Source organism: Cebus imitator, unplaced genomic scaffold (assembly GCF_001604975.1).
Source record: "Cebus imitator isolate Cc_AM_T3 unplaced genomic scaffold, Cebus_imitator-1.0 Scaffold326, whole genome shotgun sequence".
Classification (NCBI taxonomy): Eukaryota; Metazoa; Chordata; class Mammalia; order Primates; family Cebidae; genus Cebus; species Cebus imitator.
The window spans coordinates 918,886-944,535 of record NW_016107641.1 but is presented as its reverse complement, the minus strand read 5'-3'; the positions used below and the strand labels follow the sequence as shown (position 1 = coordinate 944,535).

Below are 25,650 nucleotides of genomic sequence, written 5' to 3'. Positions count from 1 at the left end.
CAGCCAATCCCGCAGACCCAAGTAAACAATAAATATTGCTTTAAGTCACTGATATCTTGGGTTGATTTCTATGCATTATTTTCACATAATAATTCTGAAAGCTTTTCAGGAGAAAAGTTCTGTAAAATCACTCAACTAATAAAATTGCCTCAGTCTGCCAACAGAGGCTTGAAAGCTTACAGGAAGACTAAAGACAGCCTCAATTAAGTCTAAGAATGCAGGACCCATGAGCTAACAAAGATGCTTTGAAAAGAACTACAATCAGAAAGATAAGAAATCTCTTAAATTTCTGAAAGAGTCAGCTAACTGTCAGACCTAATGCCAAAGGTCTATGATGCTTCCATGTTTCCAACAGAAGTTCTCAATTCACAGTATTTTGCCCCCAGATAACATCTGGCAATGTCAGGAAACATTTTTGACTGTCACAACTGGGGAGTGCTACTGGCATCCAGTGGGTAGAGGTCAGGAATGCTGCTAAACATTCCACCATGCACTGTCAAAGAACTGTTTGGGCCAACATGTCAATAGTGGCAAGGGTGAGAAAGATGGCCTTAAAATGACCCTTGGGCCACAATCTTTGTAAGTAATAAGCAGGCTGAGAGAGGTGAGCAGCCCTCAAGGAGAATACATTCTTCAATACCCACTTCAGATACATTCATGAGGATAGCAAAAAAGATGACTCTCCCACAGAGTACAGCCAGGTATTACAGAGAACCATAGAGATCAGAGTCAGGGCTGATTAGAAATATTCCCCACATGCAGGGCAAGGGACACTCACAATGTCTGCACAGAAGAGTTTAATTACAACTAACCAATGACTGCATTTTTCAGTTTCCTAAATGAGATTGTTCACTGTGATAACACTGGCCCTGTCTGACCACTCTATCTAGGCTATTTGGTGGCAGGGGTGGTGGTTATAGGGGTGGCCATATAATTTGGTCATTCCAGTTCCTATGTTCCTGGACCAAGAGGAACAATGTCTAGATTTGATAAATGTCTTGATGAAATAGGACTTTGGGTTATATCCCTTAAGGAAGTGTGGAATAAAGTGAGCAAAGGAATGTCTGCCAGCCAGAAGGGCAGACCGTGGCAGAGACTCGTGCTCATTATCATTCCGAAGCCTGCTCTCCCTACATTTCCCAGTTTCCTTACAAATTAGGCAAGTACTATGGTTCTGTCGATGCACTCTGAGCAGAAGTGACCTGTGTCACTTCCAAGCAAAGAGCCATGCACACCACTTGGCTCTTTACCACAAAGACACCCGCAACTATCTAGATGGTGGGACCTCATCAGCTTGTCTCAGAGTAACTATGTGGTACTCCACTCCTAATCCTGACTTTCCCTGAACCCCTAAGGAATGAGTCAGGTTATTTTACTAAGTAAGCAACCTCAGACCAGCATACGTACTAGCCAGTGGAGGTTAATCTAGAATAAGTAGTAGAGCAGGGAGATGAGTACCAATCGTGGCCTCAAGACCAGTTGCAAAAAACTTAAATGCGTATCTCCACTCTAGAGTTTCCCACACAGCCCAAGCTAAGATAAAGGCAGATTCTTCATAATCGGTAACAGACCTCAGCAGGTCTCATTATCTCCACTTGATTACATTAAGAAATTTTCTATAGATGTACTTCATTTTTACCACTTTATGTACTGATACCAGGGCGGTAAGTCAGAATCTCCCATTACTACTGTGTTTGTGCCATTCTTCTATTTCCTACAGTTTAAGCTTTTTGCATAGCAACTCTACTTCATATATCAAGTTCTCTCTCCTAGTTGGATAGTATCCTTCATCCTTAAAATGTGAGACTCTTTATTCCCAGAGAGGAATGCTTCCTCTCAAACCCCACCATGTTCAACTTTATGTCATTAAACAGAGTTTTCCTTGTTTTGATATTTGCATTTTCCTGGTGTATGTCTGCCAACCCCTCTGCCTTCAGTCTTTTGACGTTAGCTACAAATGTTTGTGTTATGGAAACATGCAATTGTTGAGCTTTTGTGTGCTGCCCAAATCTGACCTTTTTAAACTAAAGGACTAATCCCATTAAATATTGCTTTATTTTATAAACTTGTAAAATATTAGTAAAATTTTAGTAAAATATAATTTTGGAAAATATTTTGTAATTTTGTGTTTCTTTTTTATGGTTCTTGTTGTTTACACTGTTTTCTATCGTCTACCATTTGTTCTTTTCTGGTCCAATCACCTGTGATTCCCCCTTAATCTGGAACCTTTCTATTTGGAGGGGTGTGCTTTGCTAAGACCAAATGAACTTCCACGGTGTAGGATTACTGTCCTGGTCTAAGGACTCAGGAAACAAACCAAATCTAGAGGTTTAACTCATCTGCTCTACTTCACACAGCATATGAGTAGGGGCTCAGGAAGATATGTCCCATTTAAAGAGATTTTTATTATGTTATTTAAAAATTGCATTAGACATATTAGAGCAGCTGTATATGTAATATACAAGGAATTCACTTAGAATGATAATTAAGGATAAGCCTGTAGCAGGACTGTTCACTTAACAAAAAATAAGCCTCAATAACTCAGAGATATAATTGTCTTATACTGTGAAAACTATCTCTATATTTATTTTATTACATGGGTAAGGTTATTTGATGCAGGTGACTCAAAAGGAAGATGTAATTCCACTGAATTAAATAATTTTTAAAAATGCCAGGCTAGGCATGATGGCTCATGCCTGTGATCCCCAGCACTATGGGAGGCTGAGGTGGGTAGATTGCTTCAGGCCAGGAATACAAGACCAGCCTGGACAAGATGGCAAGACCCCATCTCTACCAAAGGAAAAAAAAAAAAAAATTAAAGATTTGCAAGGCATGGTGGTACATGCCTGCGTCTTAGCTACTTGGGAGGCTGAAGTGGGAGGATCATTCAGCCCAGGAGGTCAAGGCTGCAGTGAGGCCTGTTCATGCTACTGCACTTATGCCTGGGTGACAGAGAAAGACCCTGTCTCAAAAAAAAAAAATTCCTTTCAACCTATTGAACCCAGGAGGAGTTCGAGGCTGCAGTGAGCTATAATTATGTTACTGCATTCTTCCTCTGACAGAGTAAGAGTCTGTATCTTAAAAAAAGAATTCCTCTCAATGCTTTTCAAGAATAAGCTAGATTTAACTAAAATACAAAACATACAACCATACAAAACATTTTACATGTTCATGTCAGCATTATCCATAATAGTGGTAACAACATAAATTATAATCAATTGATAAATGGATAAACAATGTATCTATACAGCAAAATATTCGTCAATAAAATGACATGAAGGACTGACACACAAATACATGAATGAACCTTGAAAACCTTACGCTAGGTAAAAGAAGTCAAGCACAAAATATCACATATTATATGATTCTATGTATACGAAATGTCCAGAATAGACAAATATACAAAGACAGAAAGTAGATTAATGTTTGCTTAGGGCTAGAGATAAAAGAAACAGGGAAGAATGGGAAATAAAGACGAGTGGATTTGGATTTCCTTTAGTGCAACAGAATGCTCTAAAATTAGACTGTGGTAATTAGTGCACAATTTTTTAATATAATAAACATTGAGTTGTACACATTAAATAAATAGTATGGCAAGTAAATTATGTTGCAAAAAGCAGTTAAAAATCCAAGGAAACAAACATATAAAATATTTCTGAATATATATTAAAAAAAACAACTCGGGCAAATACTCAATTTTGGTAATTTGGTAATATTCAACTCCCAATTTGGAATGACTGGTAATAACAGCAGCTTATTTTGTATACTGCTTCACTTCAGAGCAAAAACAAACTGTTTTTGCACTGTTCCACATTAATCAGTGAAACACAATGATCCTAAGAATTTGATGAGAGGCAGTGATGTCAGTCAAAATAGCTCCACAGAGGCACCATAAAACATCAAAGTGTCAGAATAAACATTTTCAGAATTCTGGAAAATATTCAAAGTGAAAATATTCACTTGATTTATGGCAATCAAGTGAACTCAGAACCAAGAAAAAGGCAACTTAAAAACAATAGGAAACTACCTCAAACCCATTAAGATGGTTACTATGAAAAAAGTAAAGTGTTGGTAAGGATGAGGAATAACTGAATATTCAAGTGAAAATATTCACTTGATTTATGGCAATCATGTGAACTCAGAACCTAGAAAAAGGCAACTTAAAAACAAAAGGAAACCACCTCACATCCATTGGGATGGTTACTATGAAAAAAATAAAAGTGTTGGTAAGAATGAAGAATAACTGAAACCCTTCTGCACCACTGGTGGGAATGTAAACTGGTAGAGCTGCTATGGAAAACAGTGTGGCCAGTTTCTCAAAATGTCAAAAAGAATGACCATGTAATACAGCAATTCCACTTCTGGCTATATGACCAAATGAACTGAAAGCAGGGTCTCAAACAGATACTTGGACAACCATGTTCATAGCAGCATTCTTGACAACAGCTAAATGCAGAACCAACCCAAGTGTCCACTGACAGACGAATGGATAAGCAATCATGGTATATATATAAATGGAATACTATTCAGCCTTAAAAAGGAAGAAAATTCTGACACATGCTGCAACATGGATAAACCTTGAGCACATTATGCTAAGTGAAATAAGCGAGGTACAAGGAGGCAAATACTGCATGATTCTGCTTATATGAGATATTTACAGTAGCCAAAATCACAGACAGCAAATAGAATGATGGTTGTCAGGGACTGCAGGCAGAGGAAAATAGGGAATTACTGTCTAGTGAGAGTTTCAGCTTCACAAGATGAAAAGAATTCTGGAGATGGATGGTGGTGATAGTCACTAACAAATGGTGCTGGCACAACTAAACTGCCACATACAAAAGAATGAAGTTGGAAACCTACCTCACACGAGACAAAAAAATCAACTCAAAATGGATCAAAGACCTACATGGTAGAGCTAAAACTATAAAACTCTTAGAAGAAAACATATGGCTAAATTTTCATGAACTTGGGCTTGGGAAAATGGATTCTTATACATGATACCAAAAGCACAAGTGATGAAAGAAACAATTGTATTTTATTAAAATTGTAGCTTTTGCGCATTAAAGGAAATCATCAGCAAAGTGAACAGACAACCTACAGAATATGAGAAAATATTTACAAATTAGATACTTGATAAAGGTTTCAAACATGGAATATATAAAGAAATGCTACAGTAACAACAAAAAGACAACCCAATTTAAAAATGAGCAAAGGGCTTGAATACGCATTTCTTCAAAGAAGACACACAAATGGCCACAAGCACTTGAAAAATGCTCAACATTATTAGTCATTAGGGAAATGCAAAGTACAGCCACAAGGAACACCACTTCATACCCATTAGGATGGCTAGAATTTAAAAAGTCAGATAAATACTGGCAAGGATGTGAGGAAACTGGAACCCTCATACTCTGCTAGTGGGAATGTAAAATGGTGCAGTCACTGTGCAAACCGTTTGATGGTTCCTCAAAAAGTTAACTAGAGAATTATCACATGACCCAGCAGTTCCAGTCCTAGGTAGATACCCAGGACTGAAAACAGAAATTTAAACAGATATTTGTGTGTGAATTTTCATAGCACTATCCATAATAGCTGAAAGGTAGAAATAATACAAATGTCCATCAATGGATGGATGGATAAACAAAATATGGTATATAGAATAGTATTCAGTCATAAAAAGGAACGAACTATTGATACATGGTACAACATGGAGAAATCTTGAAAACATCATGCTATATTTCGTATAAATGGAAACATACAGGCAAATCTATAGACACAGAAAGCAGACCGGTATCACGCCAGGGCAAAGATGCAGAACTGCTAAAGAAATGTGTGGTCTTCTTGTGGGGTAATAAAAATGTTTTAGAATTTAATGTGGGTGGTAGCTGCACACCACCGTGAATGTACCAAATGCCACTTTAGAATGGTTAATTTTGTTAATGTGAATTTCACCTTAATGAGAAAATGAAGGGTATGATGATAGTTTTTTTTTCTACTAACCCGATGAATAATTCCAGCAGAGTGAAGGTGCTTGATTCCACACAGCATCTGATAGAGAAGGTAGGACATTCTTTCATGATCTAGCTCCATCTGAATCACTTGGCAAAGATTTGCATCCATGAGCTCCATGACTATGTAACTTCATGGGTGAAAAAAGAGAACAGCTAAAGTGTCCAGCAACAATCTAAGAAAAATGTACTAACTTAACAAAATTTTAATTATTATACTTACACATCTTGAAATTCTTCTAGGGATTTCTGTGGTGTGAAAACATTCAAAAGGCCAATTATCTATGGTAAAAGCCGAGAGACAGAAAAATTAGAAATTACTTCCTAAAAATTTAATTTGGGAACTACAAATACATGGGTTAAAAAAACTAAAACATCAGTTTAAAATCTTTCTTTACATTCTAAGCTCAAGTAATTGCTTTTATGTTATATACTGAAACTTTATGGGCAGGAGTTGGAGGAGGGAATGGATAGGTGGAGGCACAGAGGATGTGTAACCCATTTACCTGTAACTCCATTTATGAACAGTCAATTATCAAGCACTTTCATTATACAAACCTCTACACAATTTATCAGCAAATTTTAAATGCCTTCTACCAGTTATTTTCCAATTAAGTGTCTCTATATAATCTCAGCTCTTTCCTCCCTTGGTTTTTCATAATACTGCACTTGCCCAGTTTTCTTCATTCCCAGTCTATTTCAACGGTTCATCCACAAGCATATCCCTTCTTTCCCACTACTGTGTTTAATCCATTTCTTTTCACTTTCTGCATGGACATTTCACAAATAAGATAACACTGAATTCATTTTCATTCCTACTGAAACTGCTTACTTTTTCAGTGCACCCTCTCTTTTACAAAAGAAGGCTCAGAGTGATTTTTGACTCCTTTTTCAGTATCTGCACCATAATAAATACTCATAGAATGTTTTCCATTCTACTGTCAGTCTGACCATCAATCTCTTTTTTTCCATTCCCTGTGCTATAAACAGGTTGAAGACTTTAACTATCTTATCTAGACTGTTCATGCTGTAATTCCTTCTAAGAATAGTGTTACAGATTGTCTTCCCCCACCCCCCTACTCCTCACAATTCATATGTTCAAGTCCTAGCCCCCAATGTGATATTTGGAAACGGGGACTTTGGAAGGTAATAAGGGTTAGATTAGGTCATGAGGGTGGGGCCCTCACAATGGAATTCGTGGCCTAAAACAAGGGAAGAGAAAGAGCAATTTTTCTTTCCCTCTTTTTGAGCACACACTGTAGAAAGGCAAGTGAGGACAAAGTGAAAAGTTTGCCACCTCTAAATCAGGAAGCAGGCCGTCATCAAGCATTGATCCTGACCTTCCCAGCCTATAGAATTGTGAGAAATAAATCTGTTAAGATACCCAGTGTACAGTATTTTGTTATGGTAGCCTGAGCTGACTAAGACAAGTAGGGTCACTAATGATGGTTTTATACAAATCTAGCTACCATTTACTGCCTATAATATGGTAAAAGAAAGACCTGACCATATTACTTACCTCCTCAAAAATTTAAAACCAACAAATATATTCTGAAACTCCCTTGCACTTGCAGTATATTAAAAAGCCTCCATGATAAGCCTCAGCTCACTTTATCTCCTAAGTCCCATATTATACTTTAGCTAGCAATGTTTCAAAAATGTCATTTTAAAAATGATGTTTTTAAACAAACTACTCTCTATGCTTATCATTTATCTACCGAACTTAATTATCTTCCAGATGAACCTCTTTGTAGATTCTGACAACCCTTAGTCCCTGACAGTTAACTATTCTACTTTGTCCCCAGTTATCTTCTAATGTTGTTATAGTACTCAACACACTGTAGTCTAGTCTCATTTTCACATCAGCCTCATCCCCACCACAGAGGATCCTTATTAGAAAGAATTGTGTCTTAATCACTTTTATCGCCTAGTACATGGCGAGTTACATGACACACATGTAAAAATGTTTGCTGACAACGATACTTAGAGATGGGAATTTTATGGCATGAATGTTATAAGGGTGGAATTGATGATTTTCTTCTAAGCATTAAGCTTTACATAAGGTATTTAAATATTTGTTCAGTGAATAAATTCAGAAAAATAATATAGCAGAAAAGGTCAAACAAATTTAAGATAGAAAGCATCTAGCTGCTCTAAATAAGTTCAAGTGCAATACACAATAGGAAACTCGGACAAATAGTAAAACTATTCTCATTAATATCTGGGAAGCCCTAGAGTAGAAGAGAGGTATTAAAGATTAAAGGCATATAGAGACAGAAAGGAGATTAGTGGTTGTTTAGAGCTGAGAGGGATGGAAGGTAGGGGAATGAGAGTTAAAGGATAAAAGATTTATTTCTGAGGTGATAAAAATATTCTAGAACTGACTGTAGTGATGGTCCTATATATCACTGAATATACTAAAAACCATTAAGTGGTACACTTCAAATGGGTGAATTATATGACACATAAATTATATTTCAATAAAGCTGTTATAAAAAAAGATTCAAACAGATAGTTGTCCTATTTTTCAAAAAGGAAAATAAAGGAAATTATATCAGTTATAGACTGGACAGTTAAGCAAAAGTCAATGACTGATTAGTGGTGGCATATAACTACTTCAAAAGAAGTAACAATTACCAGGAGCAGGTTAAAATTCATTAAGAAATACTATTTCCTTACGTGAATAAAAACAACAAAGAACAATAGCAATCAATCAGAAAAATGCAACCAGACACGGTATATGAAGGTTTTTTTTTTTTTTTTTTTAATTTTATGTTAAGATCTGGGGTACATGTGCAGATCCTGCAGGATTATTACACAGGTATACACATGCCATGGTAGTTTGCTGCAACCATCTCCCCCATCACCTACATTAGGTATTTCTTCTAATGTTATCCCTCCCCAATCTCTGTATCCCCTGCTATCCCTCCCCTAGCCCCCCACCCCCCAACAGACCCCAGTGTGTGATGTTTTCCTCCCTGATGTCCATGTGTTCTCATTGTTGAGCACCCACTTATCAGTGAGAGCATGCGGTGTTTGGTTTTCTGTTCTTGTGTCAGTTTGCTGAGAATGATGGTTTCCAGATTCATCCATGTCCCTGCAAAGGACATGAACTCCTCCTTTTTATGGCTGCATAGTATTCCATGGTGTATATGTGCCACATTTTCTTTACCTAGTCTATCACTGACGGGCATTTGGGTTGGTTCCACATCTTTGCTCTGGTAAACAGTGCCACAATGAACATACATATGCATGTGTCTTTATAACAGATCAATTTATAATTCTTGGGGTATATACCCAGTAATGGGATTGCTGGGTCAAATGAAATTTCTATTTCTAGATCCTTGAGGAATTGCCAGACTGTCTTCCACAATGGTTGAACTAATCTACACTCCCACCAACAGTGTAAAAGCGTTCCTATTTCTCCACATCCTCTCCAGCATCTATTGTCTCCAGACGTTTTACTGATTGCCATTCCAACTGGCATGAGATGGTATCTCAATGTGGTTTTGATTTGCATTTCTCTAAAGACCAGTGATGATAACCATTTTTTCTTGATTGTTGGCTGCATAAATGTCTTTTGAAAAGTATCTGTTCACATCTTTCACCCACTTTTTGATGGGGTTTTTTCATGTAAATTTGTTTAAGTTATTTATAGATTTTGGATATTAGCTCTTTGTCAAATGGGTAGCTTGCAAAATGTTTTTTCCCATTCTGTTGGTTGCTGGTTCACTCTAATGATAGTTTCTTTTGCTGTGAAAAAACTATTAAGTTTAATTAGATCCCATATGTCTATTTTGGCTTTTGTTGCCATTGCTTTGGTGTTTTAGTCATGAAGTCCTTGCCTATGCCCAAGTCCTGAATGGTTTTGCCTAGGTTTTCTTCTGGAGTTTTTATGCTATTAGGTCTTATGTTTAAATCTTTAATCCATCTTGAGTTAATTTTTGTATAAGGTGTAAGGAAGGAGTCCAGTTTCAGCTTTCTGCACATGGCTAGCCAGTTTTCCCAACACCATTTAAACAAGGAATCCTTTCCCCATTGCTTGCTTTTGTCAGGTTTGTTAAAGATCAGATGGTTGTAGATGTGTGGCATTACTTGAGACTTCTGTCCCATTGGTCTGTATGTCTGTTTTGGTACAAGTACCATGCTGCTTTGATTACTGCAGCCTTGTAGTATAGTTTGAAGTCAGGTAGTGTGATGCCTCCAGCTTTGTTCTTTTTGCTTAGGATTGTCTTGGCTATGTGGGCTCTTTTTTGGTTCTGTATCAAGTTTAAGGTGTTTTTTTCTAGTTCTGTGAAGATGGTCAATGGTAGTTTGATGGGGATAGCATTGAATCTATAAATTGCTTTGGACAGTATGGCCATTTTTATGATATTGACTCTTCCAAACTATAAGCATGGAATGTTTTTCCATCTGTGTCTCCTCTTATTTCCTTCAGCAGTGGTTTATAGTTCTCCTCATAGAGGTCCTTCACATCCTTCATTAGTTGTATTCCTAGGTATTGTATTTTCTTTGTAGCAATTGTGAATGGGAGTTTGCTCTTTATTTGGCTCTCTGTTTGTCTGGTACTTGTGTATAGCAATGCTTGTGATTTTCGCACACTGATTCTGTATCCTGAGACTTTGCTGAAGTTGCTTATCATCTTAAGGAGATTTTGGGCTGAGACGATGGGGTCTTCTAAATATACAATCATGATATCTGCAAATAGACAATTTGCCTTTGTCTTTTCCCAAGTGAATACCCTTTATTTCTTTTTCTTGCCTGACTGCTCTGGTTAGAACTTCCAATACTATGTTGAATAGGAATGGTGAGAGAAGGCACCCTTGTCTAGTACCAATTTTCAAAGGGGATGCTTCCAGTTTCTGCCCATTCAGTATGATATTGGCTGTGGGTTTGTCATAAATAGTTTTTATTTTGAGATACGTACCATCGATATGTAGTTTGTTAAGAGTTTTTAGCATAAAGGCCGTTGAATTTTGTTGAAGGCCTTCTCTGTATCTATTGAGATAATTATGTGGTTTTTGTCTTTGGTTCTGCTTATGTGATGGACTACATTTATAGATCTGTGTATATTGAACCAGCCTTGCATCCCTGGAATGAACCTGACTTGGTTGTGATGGATAAGCTTTTTGATGTGCTGTTGCATTCAGTTTGCCAATATTTCATAGAAGAATTTTGCATCAATGTGCATCATGGATATTGGCCTGAAATTTTCTTTTTTAGTTATATCTCTGCCAGGTTTTCTCGTCAGGATGATGCTGGTCTCATAAAATGAGTTAGGGAGGAGTCCCTCTTTTAGTATTGTTTGGAATACTTTCAGAAGGAATGTTATCAGCTCCTTTTTGTACGTCTGGTAGAATTTGGCTGTGAGCCCATCTGGACCTGGACTTTTTTTCGTTGGTAGGCTATTAATTGCTACCTCTACTCAGACTTTGTTTCAGGCATTCAACCTCTTCCTGGTTTAGTCTTGGGAGGGTGTAAGTGTCCAGGAATTTATCCACTTCTTCTAGATTTACTGGTTTATGTGCACAGAGTTGTTTGTAGTAATCTCTGATAGTAGTTTGTATTTCTGTGGAATCCATGGTGATATCCCCTTTATCATTTTTTATTGCATCTATTCAATTCTTCTCTCTTATTAGTTTGGCTGGTCTATTTCGTTGATCTTTTCAAAAAACCAGCTTCTGGATTTACTGATTTTTTGAAGGGTTTTTTGTGTCTCTATCTCCTTCAGTTCTGCTCTGTTCTTAGTTATTTCTTGTCTTCTGCTAGCTTTTGAATTTGTTTGACCTTGCTACTGTAGTTCTTTTAATTTTGATGATAGGATATTGAGTTCAGATCTTTTCTCACTTCTCATATGGGTATTCAGTGCTATAAATTTCCCTCTGGACACTGCTTTAAATGTGTCCCAGAGATTCTGGTACGTTGTTTCTTTGTTCTTATTGGTTTTGAAGAATATGTTTATTTTTGCCTTCATTTTATTATTTATCTGGTAGCCATTCAGGAGCAGGTTGTTCAGTTTTCACGTAGTTGTGAGGTTTTGAGTGAGTTTCTTAATCTTGAGTGGTAATTTGATTGCACTGTGGTCTGAGAGGCTGGTTTTTATGATTTCTGTTCTTTTGCATTTGCTGAGGAGTGATTTACTTACAATTATGTGGTCAATTTTAGAGTAAGTGGGACGTGATGCTGAGAAGAATGTATGTTCTGTTGATTTGGGGTAGAGAGTTCTGTAGATGTCATTAGGTATGCTTGGTCCAGATCTGAGTTTAAGTCCCGGATATCCTTGTTAATTTTCTGTCTTGTTGATCTACTATTGACAGTAGAGGGCTAAAGTCTCACACTATTATTGTGTGAGAGTCTAAGTCTCTTTGTAGGTCGTTAAGAACCAGCTTTATGTATCTGGGTGCTCCTGTTTTGGGTTACGTATATATTTAGGATCATTAGCTCTTCTTGTTGCATTGATCCTTTTACCATTATGTAATGACCTTCTTTGTCTCTTGATCTTTGTTGGTTTAAAGTTTGTTTTATTAGAGACAAGGACTGCAACCCCTGCTTTTTTTTTTTGCTCTCCATTTGCTTGGTAAGTCTTCCTCCATCCCTTTGTTTTGATTCTGTGTGTGTCTTTGCATATAAGATGTGTCTCCTGAACACGGCACACCAATGGGTCTTGACTTTTTATACAATTTGCCAGTCTGTGTCTTTTGATAGGGGCATTTAGCCCATTTAAATTTAAGGTTAACATTGTTATATGTGAATGTGATCCTGCCATTTTGATACTAGCTGGTTCTTTTGCCCATTAATTGACACAGTTTCTTCATTGTGTCAATGGTCTTTACCATTTGCTATGTTTTTGCAATGGCTGGTACTGGCTGTTCCTTTTCATGTTTAGTGCTTCCTTCAGGAGCTCTTGTAGGGTAGGTCAGTTGGTGATGAAATCTCTCAAGAATTGCTTGTCTGTAAAGAATTTTATTTCTCCTTCACTTACGAAGCTTAGTTTGGCTGGATATGAAATTCTGGGTTGAAAGTTCTTTTCTTTAAGGATGTTGAATATTGGTTCTCACTCTCTTCTGGCTTGTAGGGTTTCTGCTGAGAGATCTGCTGTGAGTCTGATAGGCTACCTGTGGGTAATGTGAACTTTCTCTCTGGCTGCCCTTAGCCTTTTCTCCTTCATTTCAACCCTAGTGAATCTGACGATTATGTGCCTTGGGGTTGCTCTTCTTGAGGAATATCTTTGTGGTGTTCTCTGTATTTCCTGGACTTGAATATTTGCCTGCCTTGCTAGGTTGGGGAAGTTCTCCTGGATAATATCCTGAAGAGTGTTTTCCAGCTTGGATTCATTCTCCTCGTCACATTCAGGTAAACCGATCAAATACAGATTAGGTCTTTTCACCTAATCCCATATTTCTTGAAGGCTTTGTTCATTTCTTTTCACTCTTTTTACTCTGATCTTGCCTTCTCGTTTCATTTCATTGAGTTGGTCTTCAATCTCTGATATCCTTTCTTTTACCTGATTGATTTGGCTATCGAAACTTGTGTATGCTTCGTGAAGTTCTTGTGCTGTGTTTTTCATTTCCATCAAGTCATTAATGTTCTTGTCTAAGCTGGTTATTCTAGTTAGCATTTTGTCTAACCTTTTTTCAAGGTTCTTAGTTTCTTTGCATTAGATTAGAATATGTTCCTTTAGCTCAGAGAGGTCTGTTATTACCCACCTTTTGAAGCCTGCTTCTGTCAATTTGTCAAACTCATTCTCCACCCAGTTTTGTTCCCTTGCTGGTGAGGAGTTGTGATTCCTTGGAGAAGGAGAGGTGTTCTGGTTTTTGGTGACTTCATCCTTTTTGCACTGGTTTCTTCCCATCTTCACGAATTTATCTACCTTCGTTCCTTGAAGTTGGTGACTTTCGGATTGAGTCTCTGAGTGGACGTCCTTTCTGTTGATTTTGAAGGTAATCCTTGCTGCTTTTTAGTTTTCCTTCTAATAATCAGGTCCCTCTGCTGCAGGAGTGCTGGAGGTCCACTCCAGACCCTGCTTGCCTGGGAATCATCCATGGAGGCTGCAGAGCAATAAGGGTTGCTGCTTGTTCTTTCTTCTGGTATCTTTGTCCCAGAGGGTACCTGACAGATGTCAGCCAGAGCTCGCCTTTGTGAAGTGCCTCTTTGGATATACAGGGGTCAGGGAGCCGCTTGAGGAGGCACTCTGTCCCTTATCAGAGCTCAAGTGCTGTGCTGGAAGCTCCGTTGTTCTGTTTAGAGCTGCTGGGCAGGGATGTTTAAGTCTGCTGCAGCGGAACTCACAATCACCTCTTTTCCCAGGAGCTCTGTCCTGGGAAGGTGGGGCTTTATTTATAAGTCCCTGACATGCTGCTGCCTTTTTTCAGAGATGCCCTGTCCAGCAAGCAGGGATTCTAGTCACAGTCTGCCTGCAGACGCATTGCTGAGCTTCTTTAGGTTCTGCCCAGCTGCTGTGTAAACTTCCTTGCAGTTCTGTTTACACAGGTAAAATCAGAACTGCCTTAGTAATGGCAGACTATCTCAGTAATGACAGACTGCCTCGGTAATGGCGGACTGCCTCAGTAATGGCAAATGCTCCTCCCCCGACGGAGCTTGACTGTCCGGGTCAAGCTGAATCAAGCTCAAACTGCTGCATCGGCTGCGAAACTCTCAAGCCAGTGCATTTCAGAATGCTGGTGTCTGTGTGGATGGGACCTGCTGAGTCAGATCACCCAGCTCCCTGCTTTCAACCCCGTCTTTTTCAGGTGAATGGGTGGCTCTGTCTGCCAGGCGTTCCAGGTGCCAGTTAAAACAGCTGCCCAGATTTGTGCAGGTTTTTGTGCTAGAAAACCGCAGCACCGGCTGAAACAGCTGTGCTGGAAACCTTTGATCGGCAGGTGGGAATCTCCTGGTCTGTGGGCTATAAAGACTGCGGGAGATGCCCAGTGTCTGAACTGGAGCACCAAAGTGGCTGGAAAAGCCCCCAGTGGCCTCCAATGTGTGTGTGGGGGGGGTTCTTTGGTTCGTTGTACTTCCTGGGTAAGGCAGTACCCCACCCTGCCTCAGCTTGCCCTCCTTGGGCTACACCCACTGTCCAACCAGTCCCATTGAGATGCACCTGGTACCTCAGTTGGGAATGTGGAGATCACTTGCCCTCTGTGTCGCTCTCGCTGCAAACTGCATTCCGGAGCTGTTCTTATTTGGCTACTTTGGCCACTCCCCAGGTATATGAAGATTTCAAAAATGCATTTTAGAAAATGTTTCTAATAATAACATCCATGTCAATAAGATTATGAATTGGAAAGAGCTGGATAACTGTGATAGTTAGGCATAAAATTTCTTCAATATGCTCAAAGGTTGCTAATGAATTAATCCAGCTATTACAAAGAAATCCTAAGCAAAACTGGGAAGTGAAGCCCACAAGTAAAAAGACAGAACAAAGAAGAAAAAAGTAATCACTAGTAGACCGGAAAGAGTAACCATGTTTCACCTTTGAAATTTAACAGGGAGAAACAGGAAGCACTGTAGTTAATTCTCCATAATCAAAAGAAAAAATACAAAGACTAGGTGAGATGTGATCTGTAAAGCAGGCCTGTAACAAAGAAAGACAATGGGAGTCAGATGGGGACATAATTTCTAAACAGGATTTTAATGTCTACAGTTAAGAGATTATAAGCCTCAGCTCCTCTCAGAAGATTTGATCAGACATGCAGCACCGCATGCTAGCTGGTTTATGCATTATTGAGTGTTAGGTCACTTTTCAAAGTGTGTTCAGAGACATTAGCCAAGATTAACAAGAAATTCAAGACCATCTATGAAAAGAGTGGGAAAAACCAGAGATGCTTAGACCAAAGAAGAGACAATCTGTACAGAGGATGAAATTATTTAAAAGGCAAAACACTGCAAAAACATATACCCATTAGGGAGTGGAATAATTCAGTTACCATTTCTGGTTTTCCCATATTTAGCTTTTCATTCACTCACTGAACAAACATGTTCTGAGTACCTACTCTATCCACAATCTTCTAGGTGCTAAGAGTACTGCCTGGATGAACTTCTGCCACCCCTGCTAGAGGCCTAATCATGTGAGACATGCTTAGTCTTACTCCATGCAGTTGAAGGAACCACCTTTCTTTGCAGTCACCCAGTCTTGAGAAGTAAGAGTAACTAAACTCTTCCCCAAGGAAAAACTAATGCACTACTGCCAGGGAACTATGTCCACAGGCCACGAGGAGCAGCTCTATCCATGGGCAGGATGCCACTAGCAAAACTGATGAGCAACACATCGGGTTCCCACTTGGAACAAGAATGGCTATCACAATTTCCTCCCTATCATTTACTAAGTTTAACCTCTGTCTCTGGACCTTTTTTATGGCATGCTTCCTCTCTGAAGGCTACTTTCCTTCAACAATCCAATTTTTACTCCATCTTTAAGATGCACTCCTAGTTTATTTCCTCAGTTGAAGAAATCATTCCATTAGAACAATTGCAAAAGTATGAGTATGCTTAACGTAAGTTTAAAAAAGTGTAACTGTTTATCCTCAAAATGAGTACAAGTTGTATGTTACATCTTTATAAAGACTTATCTTTACAATCATTAGAATATGGAATTAGAAATATTTCTTAATACCCTCTAGAAATTTTCATAAACTTTCTGCTAAACCCATTATCCTCATCATAAAGTGACCAGTGAATACTGCCATCACTTAAAGAGGTGGGAGTGGGGTAGGGAGACGTGATATGAATTTTATATTCAATATGATTAAAGTTAGAGTGTCAAAGTATAATGGGAACAATTTCATCTCTGTGCTAAGGCTACAATTTTCTGAAATGTTAGCCTGACAGAGAACAAAAAGCAGAAGATAAGATTAAGCTGAATAAAAATTATTCTGAAACACTTATCTTTTTAAAACTCCTTTTGTAAATTAAATGACAGGAAACCATACAATCTAAATTTCAGGAGCCATTCTTTTGATACAATTTAATAAAGTTGGCAAAAAATTCACCCTGCAGATATATATATATATATATATATATATATCCCTTTTAAACAATGTTTAAATACAGAACAATTTAAAGCCCCTAATATTTAAAGTCTTTGATATTCACGTATTCACAAATAAATCTTGATTTCATCTATACTTAGGAAACCAAAAATGTTCACTTACATTTTTGTGATTAACACATTTCATAAGAACTAGCTCTCTGTAGGCCCGCTTGGCATGAGTTTGATTCTGAAATGGTCGGCTTAGCTTCTTGATTGCAACATTTCTTTCAAGAATGGCATCATAAGCTGCACTGTAATAAGAAATTCAAAAACAAAAAATCTTAAAGCAAAAATCTGTAAACTGAATTCATGAATCAGTCATATAGATTTCTCACTTTCTCCAAAGATAAATGTAACTGGATCACGTCCCAGTCTATGACGCTCAACGTGTGTCTTCTATATCTATTACAGTATATTTGTTTTTGCAACTATTTCCGAAGATGCTAATGGATTCAAAAAGACAATGAACAGAGACCCTACTTGTTCATTGTGTTGCCTCAAAGATCCACCTAGCACATTGTGGGCACTCAATGTACAAATGCATAATAATTATTTAGCTCCACTAGGTAGCTTAAAGGCTAAATGAATCCCTCACCTTGCGCTACCATCAAGGAAAGGTAGGATACAGAATGCAGCCGGGCGTGGTGGCTCATGCCTATAATCCCAGCACTTTGAGAGGCTGAGACGGGTGGATCACGAGGTCAGGAGATTGAGACTATCCTGGTCAACATGGTGAAACCCTGTTTCTACTAAAACACAAAAAATTAGCCAGGTGTGGTGGAGCACACATGTAGTCCCAGATACTCAGGAGGCTGAGGCAGGGAATCGCTTGAACCCGGGAGGTGGAGGTTTTAGTGAGCCGAGATCATGCCATTGTACTCCAGCCTGGTGACAGAGCAAGACTCTGTCTCCAAAAGAAAAAAAAAAAAGAAGATTTGCTAAATAATCTATATAAACATCTTACTTTCTATCCTTCTGGACACAATAAAATAAATACAGAAGAGGAAGTTATATACAAAGGTATGTATACAAAACACAATTTTATAATTTTTTAAAAAAGTAAAGCCCTTAAAAATGTGTTTTGGAGGGGAAGTTGTTTATAAATATGAATGCTAGATTTCAGGGCATCAGAAGTTCCTAATTTATAACTGGAAAACACAATACCATATCCATTACTCTTCATATCTTCCTCCATCCCATGACACTGACCATACAGCACTTTTCTCATATGACATGTCAGAGACGCCGAAGCACAAATAAGGTAAAGTATCTCTAAATTACAGAATTTTATGATGGAAAGAACTTAAAAATTATTTGGATTCACTATTGCTTAATAGAGGGCCAGTGGTAAACTAATTTGTCCAAGGTTAGTCAGAAAGTTAAAAGCAACACTAAGACTAGAAAACCTAAGACATGAAGTCATGCTTCTCAAACTGGATCATGTAACATACTATAAAAGACTAGTTCTATTTATGTGTATGTAATATTTGGAAAGCCAGCTCACTGCTGATTAATAGTTTTCTTACCTGACTGAAAACTTGAATTGTTTTATAGCTATCTCATTGTATCAAATGTCATGTAGCATTATATGTATTAAGAAATTGGTACTGCATAAATGCACACATCTATACATTATATATAACTACAGCCTATATACATATATATATATACACATACCAAAATATACATAAATATTATAATCCTTATTTGTAAAATGCCGTATTTACAAATATGTCCTACTCAAATAAATAAAACAAAAAAACTCAATGGAGTCATACAAAATTATTAGATGTTTTGACTATCTTCAAATAAAGCAGGCTTTATTTTTAACAATTAAATTCATGATTATTTTTTATCTGGCAAATCAAAAGCATATTTCAAATTCTAAAAGTTAAAAGGGGTCTGAGTAGACTCCACTATCCTGTATACAAAAGAATTAAACTTCTAATCACTGATTCCTCAATTCCGTAAATTAGAAGCACCTGAGGATACAAAGGCCACAATCTAGACTCAATTAATCTTACTATTTATGGTTAGGGCACAAAATAATGCTTTATAAAAAGGTGTGTATTCAGTTGACTCAGTAATACACATATGAGTTTTAAAATTTTTATGTTTAATATTTGTCTATTTCATAAAAATCTCATAGAAATTATTATTTGCAGCAAAATGTGAAAATATTCCTTAGGCTAACGGCTTGTTAAGAGGACCTAACAACCAATTTTTTCTTTTTTTTATTCTGGTACACAGACTTCAAAGTGCACTTACCTGAGGATGAATAAATATACAGAAACATTAATATATTTTTAAATATTATTTTATAAAAATATATAATCCTCACAATTCTGTAAAGTAGGTGACAGGCTTAACAGTGTTAATTTACCAAAAGTCATAAAGCTAGTATATTACAAATCTAAAACCTGAACAAGGGGCTGGTTTTCAGAATCCTAATACTGACTATATAGTATTATTTCCTTTAAATTTAATTTATGGTTGGTTAAGTGTGGTTGGTTACAATGAAAACTAGCCAGTCAAAATGGTTTACAAAATGACCCCAACTTCTGTAATTTCTGATATTCTAAATTACTTCAAGAACACAGAAAAGATAATAAATGTCAGTCTATTATGCAAATTTATTAAATCTTAATATGTTACCATAACTGCTCTGTTTGTTTTGAGACAGAGTCTTGCTCTATTGCCCAAACTGGAGTGCAGTGGCATGATCTCAGCTCACTACAATCTTTGCCTCCTGGGAGCAAGCCATTCTCCTGCCTCAGCCTCCTGAGTAGCTGGGAGTACAGGTGCATGCCACTTCACCCGGCTAATTTTTGTATTACGAGTAGAGATGGGGTTTCATCATGTTGGCCAGGCTGGTCTTGAACTCCTGACCTTGTGATCCACCCACCTTGGCTTCCCAAAGTGCTGGGATTACAGGCGTGAGCCACCGCGCCTGGCTTGCTCTGCATGTTTTAAAAGGAAGTATAATATTATAGGTCAAGCCTTCTTTCCTTTCTCCATTTTCTCAGAGATAAACAATATCCTAAGTTTGGTGTTTATGCATGCTTTAATCTTTTCTACATATATGTATATCCATAAATCTATGATATTGTTTTGCATATTTTAAGCTACATGTAAATGGTACAATAATGTATGGAGATATATATATATATATATTCTGCATCTTGCTTTTAAGCCTAGCACTACATTTCTGAGATTATCCTTGTTGGCACATACGGCTCCAGTTCTACAGTATTTCATAGCATGACTGTATCACAATGTTATTCTTCTGTTGATAGATTTGATGCTATTTCTCATTTTTGCTATTATAGATGGTGCTGCAAACACCAGTCCTCTGCATGACTCTTTGTGCACATGTAGAACAGTTTTTCTAGTACCTAGGAGAAGTGCTAGATTATAAACAACGATTTACATTTTGTTTAGAATACGGTCTGCAACAAATTTATCTCAATGAAGAGGTAATGAAATTATTCTTGAGTGAGGCTTATAGTTCCCCAAATTACTAGTTTATTATTATGCTAATTTAGCAATCTGGATTCAGTATCGGAACTATCCCAAGGAGTGATCTACATTTCAGTTTATAAAGAATTATGGTGATATAGCCTGAGCCCTTTGTAGAAATTAGCTTATCTATCAATTTTAAACATATGGATGAATTTTAAAACATATACAGTGAGATATTAGCTGACTGCATTCCCCAGTGTAGAATAAGATTTCCGAAATTCCAGAACTTCATTATACTGTGGAAGTGACTAAGTGAAACTTCTTATGAAACAATAACCTATGGGAATACATGTATACATGCAATAAAGAAGCCTGTCACTTATTCTTCCCTGATAGAAATATTTGTCTCCAATGGCTTATGACCAAGTATTTAATCAAGTTTAAACTATGATTGGCATTGCTCGTTTATAGAGTTATATCTTCTGAATAACACAGATTATCCCAAATCTGAAAACATGAAATCTAAAATGCTCGAAAATCCAAATTTTGGGGGCACTGACAAGACGCTCAAAGGAAATGTTCACTGAAGCATTTCTGGTTTGAATTTGAGATGCTCAATCAATGCAAATATTCCAAAATCTGAAATCCAAAACATGTCTGGTCCCATGCATTTCACATAAGGGGCAGTCAACCTTTAATAACAGTAATAAAGAAAAACCATTGATCCCCGAAGCAAGCAATTTACCATGGACTAGTTTTCATTTAATTTTTAGTTTTAATTTAATTTTTTGAGGTAAATTATATTATTTGCCAAAGTACCTAAATTACAAGAGGAGAACGATAGCAGTTAATGATTTTTTGCCTAATTTTTGGAAGGAAAAACTTACCATACTATTCCTTGAGCTCCTGAGCCTATAGGTTTTAAATTCTGATATCGTTTCAGGACTGTGAATGTAGAATCTCCAATCTCTACACTATAAAAATTGTTGTCACGCTTGCTTCTGCTCATGATGGCAAGCAATTAATTTAATGGCTTCATCCAAAAATTCACCAAGAAGCTGCAAGATGGAACAAAATGTGATGTTAACAAAATGAACTTGTTTTAATCTTGAAACTTGAGTCCTTACTCTGTTTACTTACTGATAGAAACACAGACTGCTAGATCATGAAAAGAGCTGCTTCATTACAAAACATAAGAAAAAAATATCACAGAGCCTTGATTAGCATATGCCATATGAATGAGAGATAGTTTTTTCTTTTTTAAAAACAAGTATTTATTAGGATAAATCACTCCTCCAATCTAGAAGTTACCAGTATTAATACATTAATAACTTACTACAAGATTAACAAAAGAAAGCAAATCATTAAAATTAAACATGTTTTTAACATCACTCCATAGTTCAAAATAAACTTAAAGCCAGTCTTTCTCATGTGCTTATCATAGAAAATTAAAACCTTAATTCTGTAAGAAATTTATATACTTTCATTCAAAAAAGGTTAACAGTCTCATTTAGTGCCAAGTGAAAGGAACAACAAATGGAAATAAATTGACTAGCACGTGTCACCCTTGCCTAAAAAACAAAAGGCATCATGCTGCCTTCACCATGACAGATTCTCTGATCTGCCAAGGCAACATCATGGTGTAACACACATACCGAGACTGTAATGGGTGAAAGGACCAGCAGCAAAATAGAAAGCAGACAGAGAGAATTACTTAGCATATAGGGATACAAAACAAAACAAAACAATACTATTCTAACCTGCTTCGGGCATCAAAAGTACGATCCAACTTCTGACTATCATTCTTTCACTATTTACAGGATTAAAAATCAAGAGTCTTTTTCTACCCATGTGAACACTGGTTATTAACAAACTCATTATCCATCCTTGCTAGACAAAAGAGACTATTCCAAAATGTATGCGAGGCAGCTTTAACCTATTCCTCACCTCCTCAATTAATCATGGGACCAACTGAGTCTAAAGAATTATTTTTTTGTGTGTGGTTTTAAGATAATGCTTACCCCCAAAAAGTCCTGATAATGACTTACAATACAAAAAAATTCAACAAATATTAATTGCCTACTAGGCACTCTGTATGTCCTGGGGCCAGATCACAAACTAGGTAAGAAGTTGAGCCAGTGGAGTGTGGAGAGCATGAGAATGCCTTGACCTGATCCTTGGCTGTGACAGACATGGAGATTATACTGCAAGACAAAGGGGGAGCAAGGGTAGAATATGAACATTTGAGACTCTATTATAATGACTCAGATGAAAGACAGAGAAACAATGAAGAGTCTCAGGCCTAATGGAGTTTAAAATAAACAAAAACGAAACAGGAAACTCCAAACAATGTGAGCTGTAAAACCAAGGACAAATAAACTAGAAACAAATGAGGAATTAGACTTGGATACATTTTAAAAGGTCCAGAGAAACATTTCCAAAATCACTAGCTTTAGTAGTCATGTAATTCTCCAGAGAAGACTGTCTGAAATGACAAGCCTCATAAATTCTTCCTAAGTGGACTGTAATAAAGAAAGGAACTTTGATAATGATTTAAACACTGAGCTATGTTCATAGAATGCTCACATACAGGTATCGTTCACCCTAATCATTTTCCTACCATAACCTGAATTCCCTCCTACTTACTCCAATAGAGAAATAAGGAAGAAGAGAAGTGCGAGGAGTGGAAGGGAAAGTGTTGGTTGTCAGGCCCTTTATTATTAATTACTCTACACATCTATCCTGGAAACTGTGTCTGCCAGGACATGGAGACAGTAATAATGATCTCTGATAATCTACAAATATGAGCAGAGGCTGAGCACAGAGTTGATGGTGTTTTTACCTTCTGGAAGGTTAAACAGTCTTCCACTTAAGCATTCAAACTACCTGCAGATTATGATTCCTAACCTTACTTGGAGGAGCAGTATTTCTCTCTCTAAAAGATTAAGATAATTAGGAGAGAAAGAGGTAACTCTGTGGTGCTTCACAAGACTTGACCATACTGTTACCAAAGTAGATAACAAAAAACCTGTCTCAGAGTTTCTCTACTTGCTGGAAAAAAAGAAAAGCTGTAGATCAAGGAACATACATGCATTAAGGCAGGTTTCCTTTTCTGCTAAAAGAGTAACACCAAGGAAAAGCTCCTTTCTGTTCTCAGAACAGGGTGGCCCAACCACAGGAGGGGGATTCATGGTGACAAGAAGTCTGAACAAAGGCTATGGCAGGCAGCTGAGCATGGATAGTCACAACTCCCCAGGAGCAGCGCAGAGGCAGGCAGACAGGCTCCAAGGTTAAGCAGGTAGTCCCAGCTAGTGGTACCCTTGGCAGAAGCCACAGCTGCCACCTCCAAGAACAGAAGACAGAAAACTCACTACTCACTTATACTCAAGTCATGCGATTTTCACAGGAATATCTGACTTAAGCACCATGCTATGTAGTATGAACAAGACGGTAATCAGCATCTGGCTCCTCACAGAGTTGCAGTAAGACAGAAAAACGGACCTTAATCGGACAGTTTACCTGCCTGATTGTAACTATAGCAGTGGTGAGGGCAATGAAGGAAAGGGGCAGGATGTCAAAGAAGCATATGACAGTCTGGGCTCAGCAGCAGATGCTTCTGACAACATGATGTTTAAACGAGATCTGAACACTGATTATGAGTCAATCAGGCAGGGAAAGGAGAGACCTTTCTAGGCAGAAAACAAAGCACCTGCAAAGGATCTAAAAACTGTACCAACTTTAACTCTATAATTTGATGAGTTGTGATAGACGTATATAATTACATAACCACCTTCAGGAAAATCATGATACAAAACATTTCCATTACCTCAATATGTTCCCTGTATGGTCAATCTCCACTCTACAAATACCGCCGCCCCCACCCCCCCACAACTCTTAGCAACCATTGAATTGGTTATCGTGCCTTTTCTAGATCTTCATATATATGAAATCATACAGCATGTAATTTTTGTTTGGCTTCTTTCATTTGCTCTATGATTTTGAGATTCATACATGCTGGAGTCCTTTTACTAGGGAATAAATTTCATTGTGTGGATGTACCACTTGGACATTTCAATTGTTTACAGTTTTGGGGTTATTATAAACGATGCTAGTATGAATTTCATACTTTTTTCCTTCATTCATCTTAGGTTTATTATCTAGGAGTAGAATTGCTGAGGCCTATGTTTAACTTTATAAGAAATTTTCAAATTGTCTTCCAAAGCAGCCATATCATTTTCTATTTACACCAGCAATATGTGAGCATTCTACTTGCTCCACATTCTTCTGATTGCCACTTAATTTTACCTATCCTAGTGGGTATACAGTGGTATTTCATGGTGGTTTACATTTGCATTTCCTAATAACTAATGAGGTTGATCATCTTTTCATGGGCTTATATGCCATTTATGTAATTATTTTTGGTGAGATAGCTATTCGGTCATTTTCTCTAGTATAAAAATACGACTGTCTTATGAGTTTTAAGACATATTTATACATTCTAGATATACATTCTTTATCAGATGTTTTTTAAGTATTTTTTCCCCAGTCTGTGGTTTGCACTTCCATTTTCTTGGCAGTGTCTTTTTATTTTGAAATAATTTTAGGCTCACATGGAAGTTACAAAAATATTACAGAATTTCTGGGTACCTTTCACCCAGCAATAACATTTGAAAACCATAGTACAGTTATCAAAATGAGGAAACTAACATTGGTATAATACTATTAACCAAACTAGAAACCGTACTCAGATTTTATCAGTTTTTACATGCCCTGACTATGTGTGTATAGTTCTAGAGAAATTTATCACACACACATATTAGTAAAAGCTCCCACTACAATCAGAATACTGAACTATTCCAGCCTGGTGAGGTGGCTCACTCCTGTAATCCCAGCACTTTGGGAGGCCGAGGTGGGCGGATCACTTGAGGTAAGGAGTTCAAGACCAGCCTGGCCAACATGGTGAAACCCCATCTCTACTAAAAATACAAAAATTAGCCGGGCGTGGTAGTGCATGCCTGTAGTCCCAGCTACTTGGGAGGTTGAGGCATGAGAATCGCTTGAACCCTGGAGACGAAGTGCAGTGAGCCAAGATCCTAACACTGCACTCCAGCCTGGGTGACAGTATGAGATTCCATCTCAAAAAACAAACAA

At 37.4% G+C, this 25,650-nt stretch overlaps 1 protein-coding gene across 6 annotated transcripts in view; it reads right to left on the bottom strand.

Annotated features, from left to right (window-relative positions):
• The window catches only part of MAPK8 (mitogen-activated protein kinase 8), a 121,856-nt gene that overhangs the window by 21,769 nt on the left and 74,437 nt on the right, over positions 1–25,650 (bottom strand). For all 6 annotated transcript variants that reach the window (XM_017504657.2, XM_017504661.2, XM_017504658.2 and 3 more), the window contains 4 exons: positions 21,387–21,557; positions 17,159–17,288; positions 6,229–6,287; positions 5,998–6,136 (listed from right to left, as the gene is read on the bottom strand). In XM_017504657.2, coding sequence (XP_017360146.1) covers positions 5,998–6,136; positions 6,229–6,287; positions 17,159–17,288; positions 21,387–21,508 — 450 coding nt within the window. In that variant the 5' untranslated portion in view covers positions 21,509–21,557. The remainder of the gene's footprint in view (positions 1–5,997; positions 6,137–6,228; positions 6,288–17,158; positions 17,289–21,386; positions 21,558–25,650) is intronic.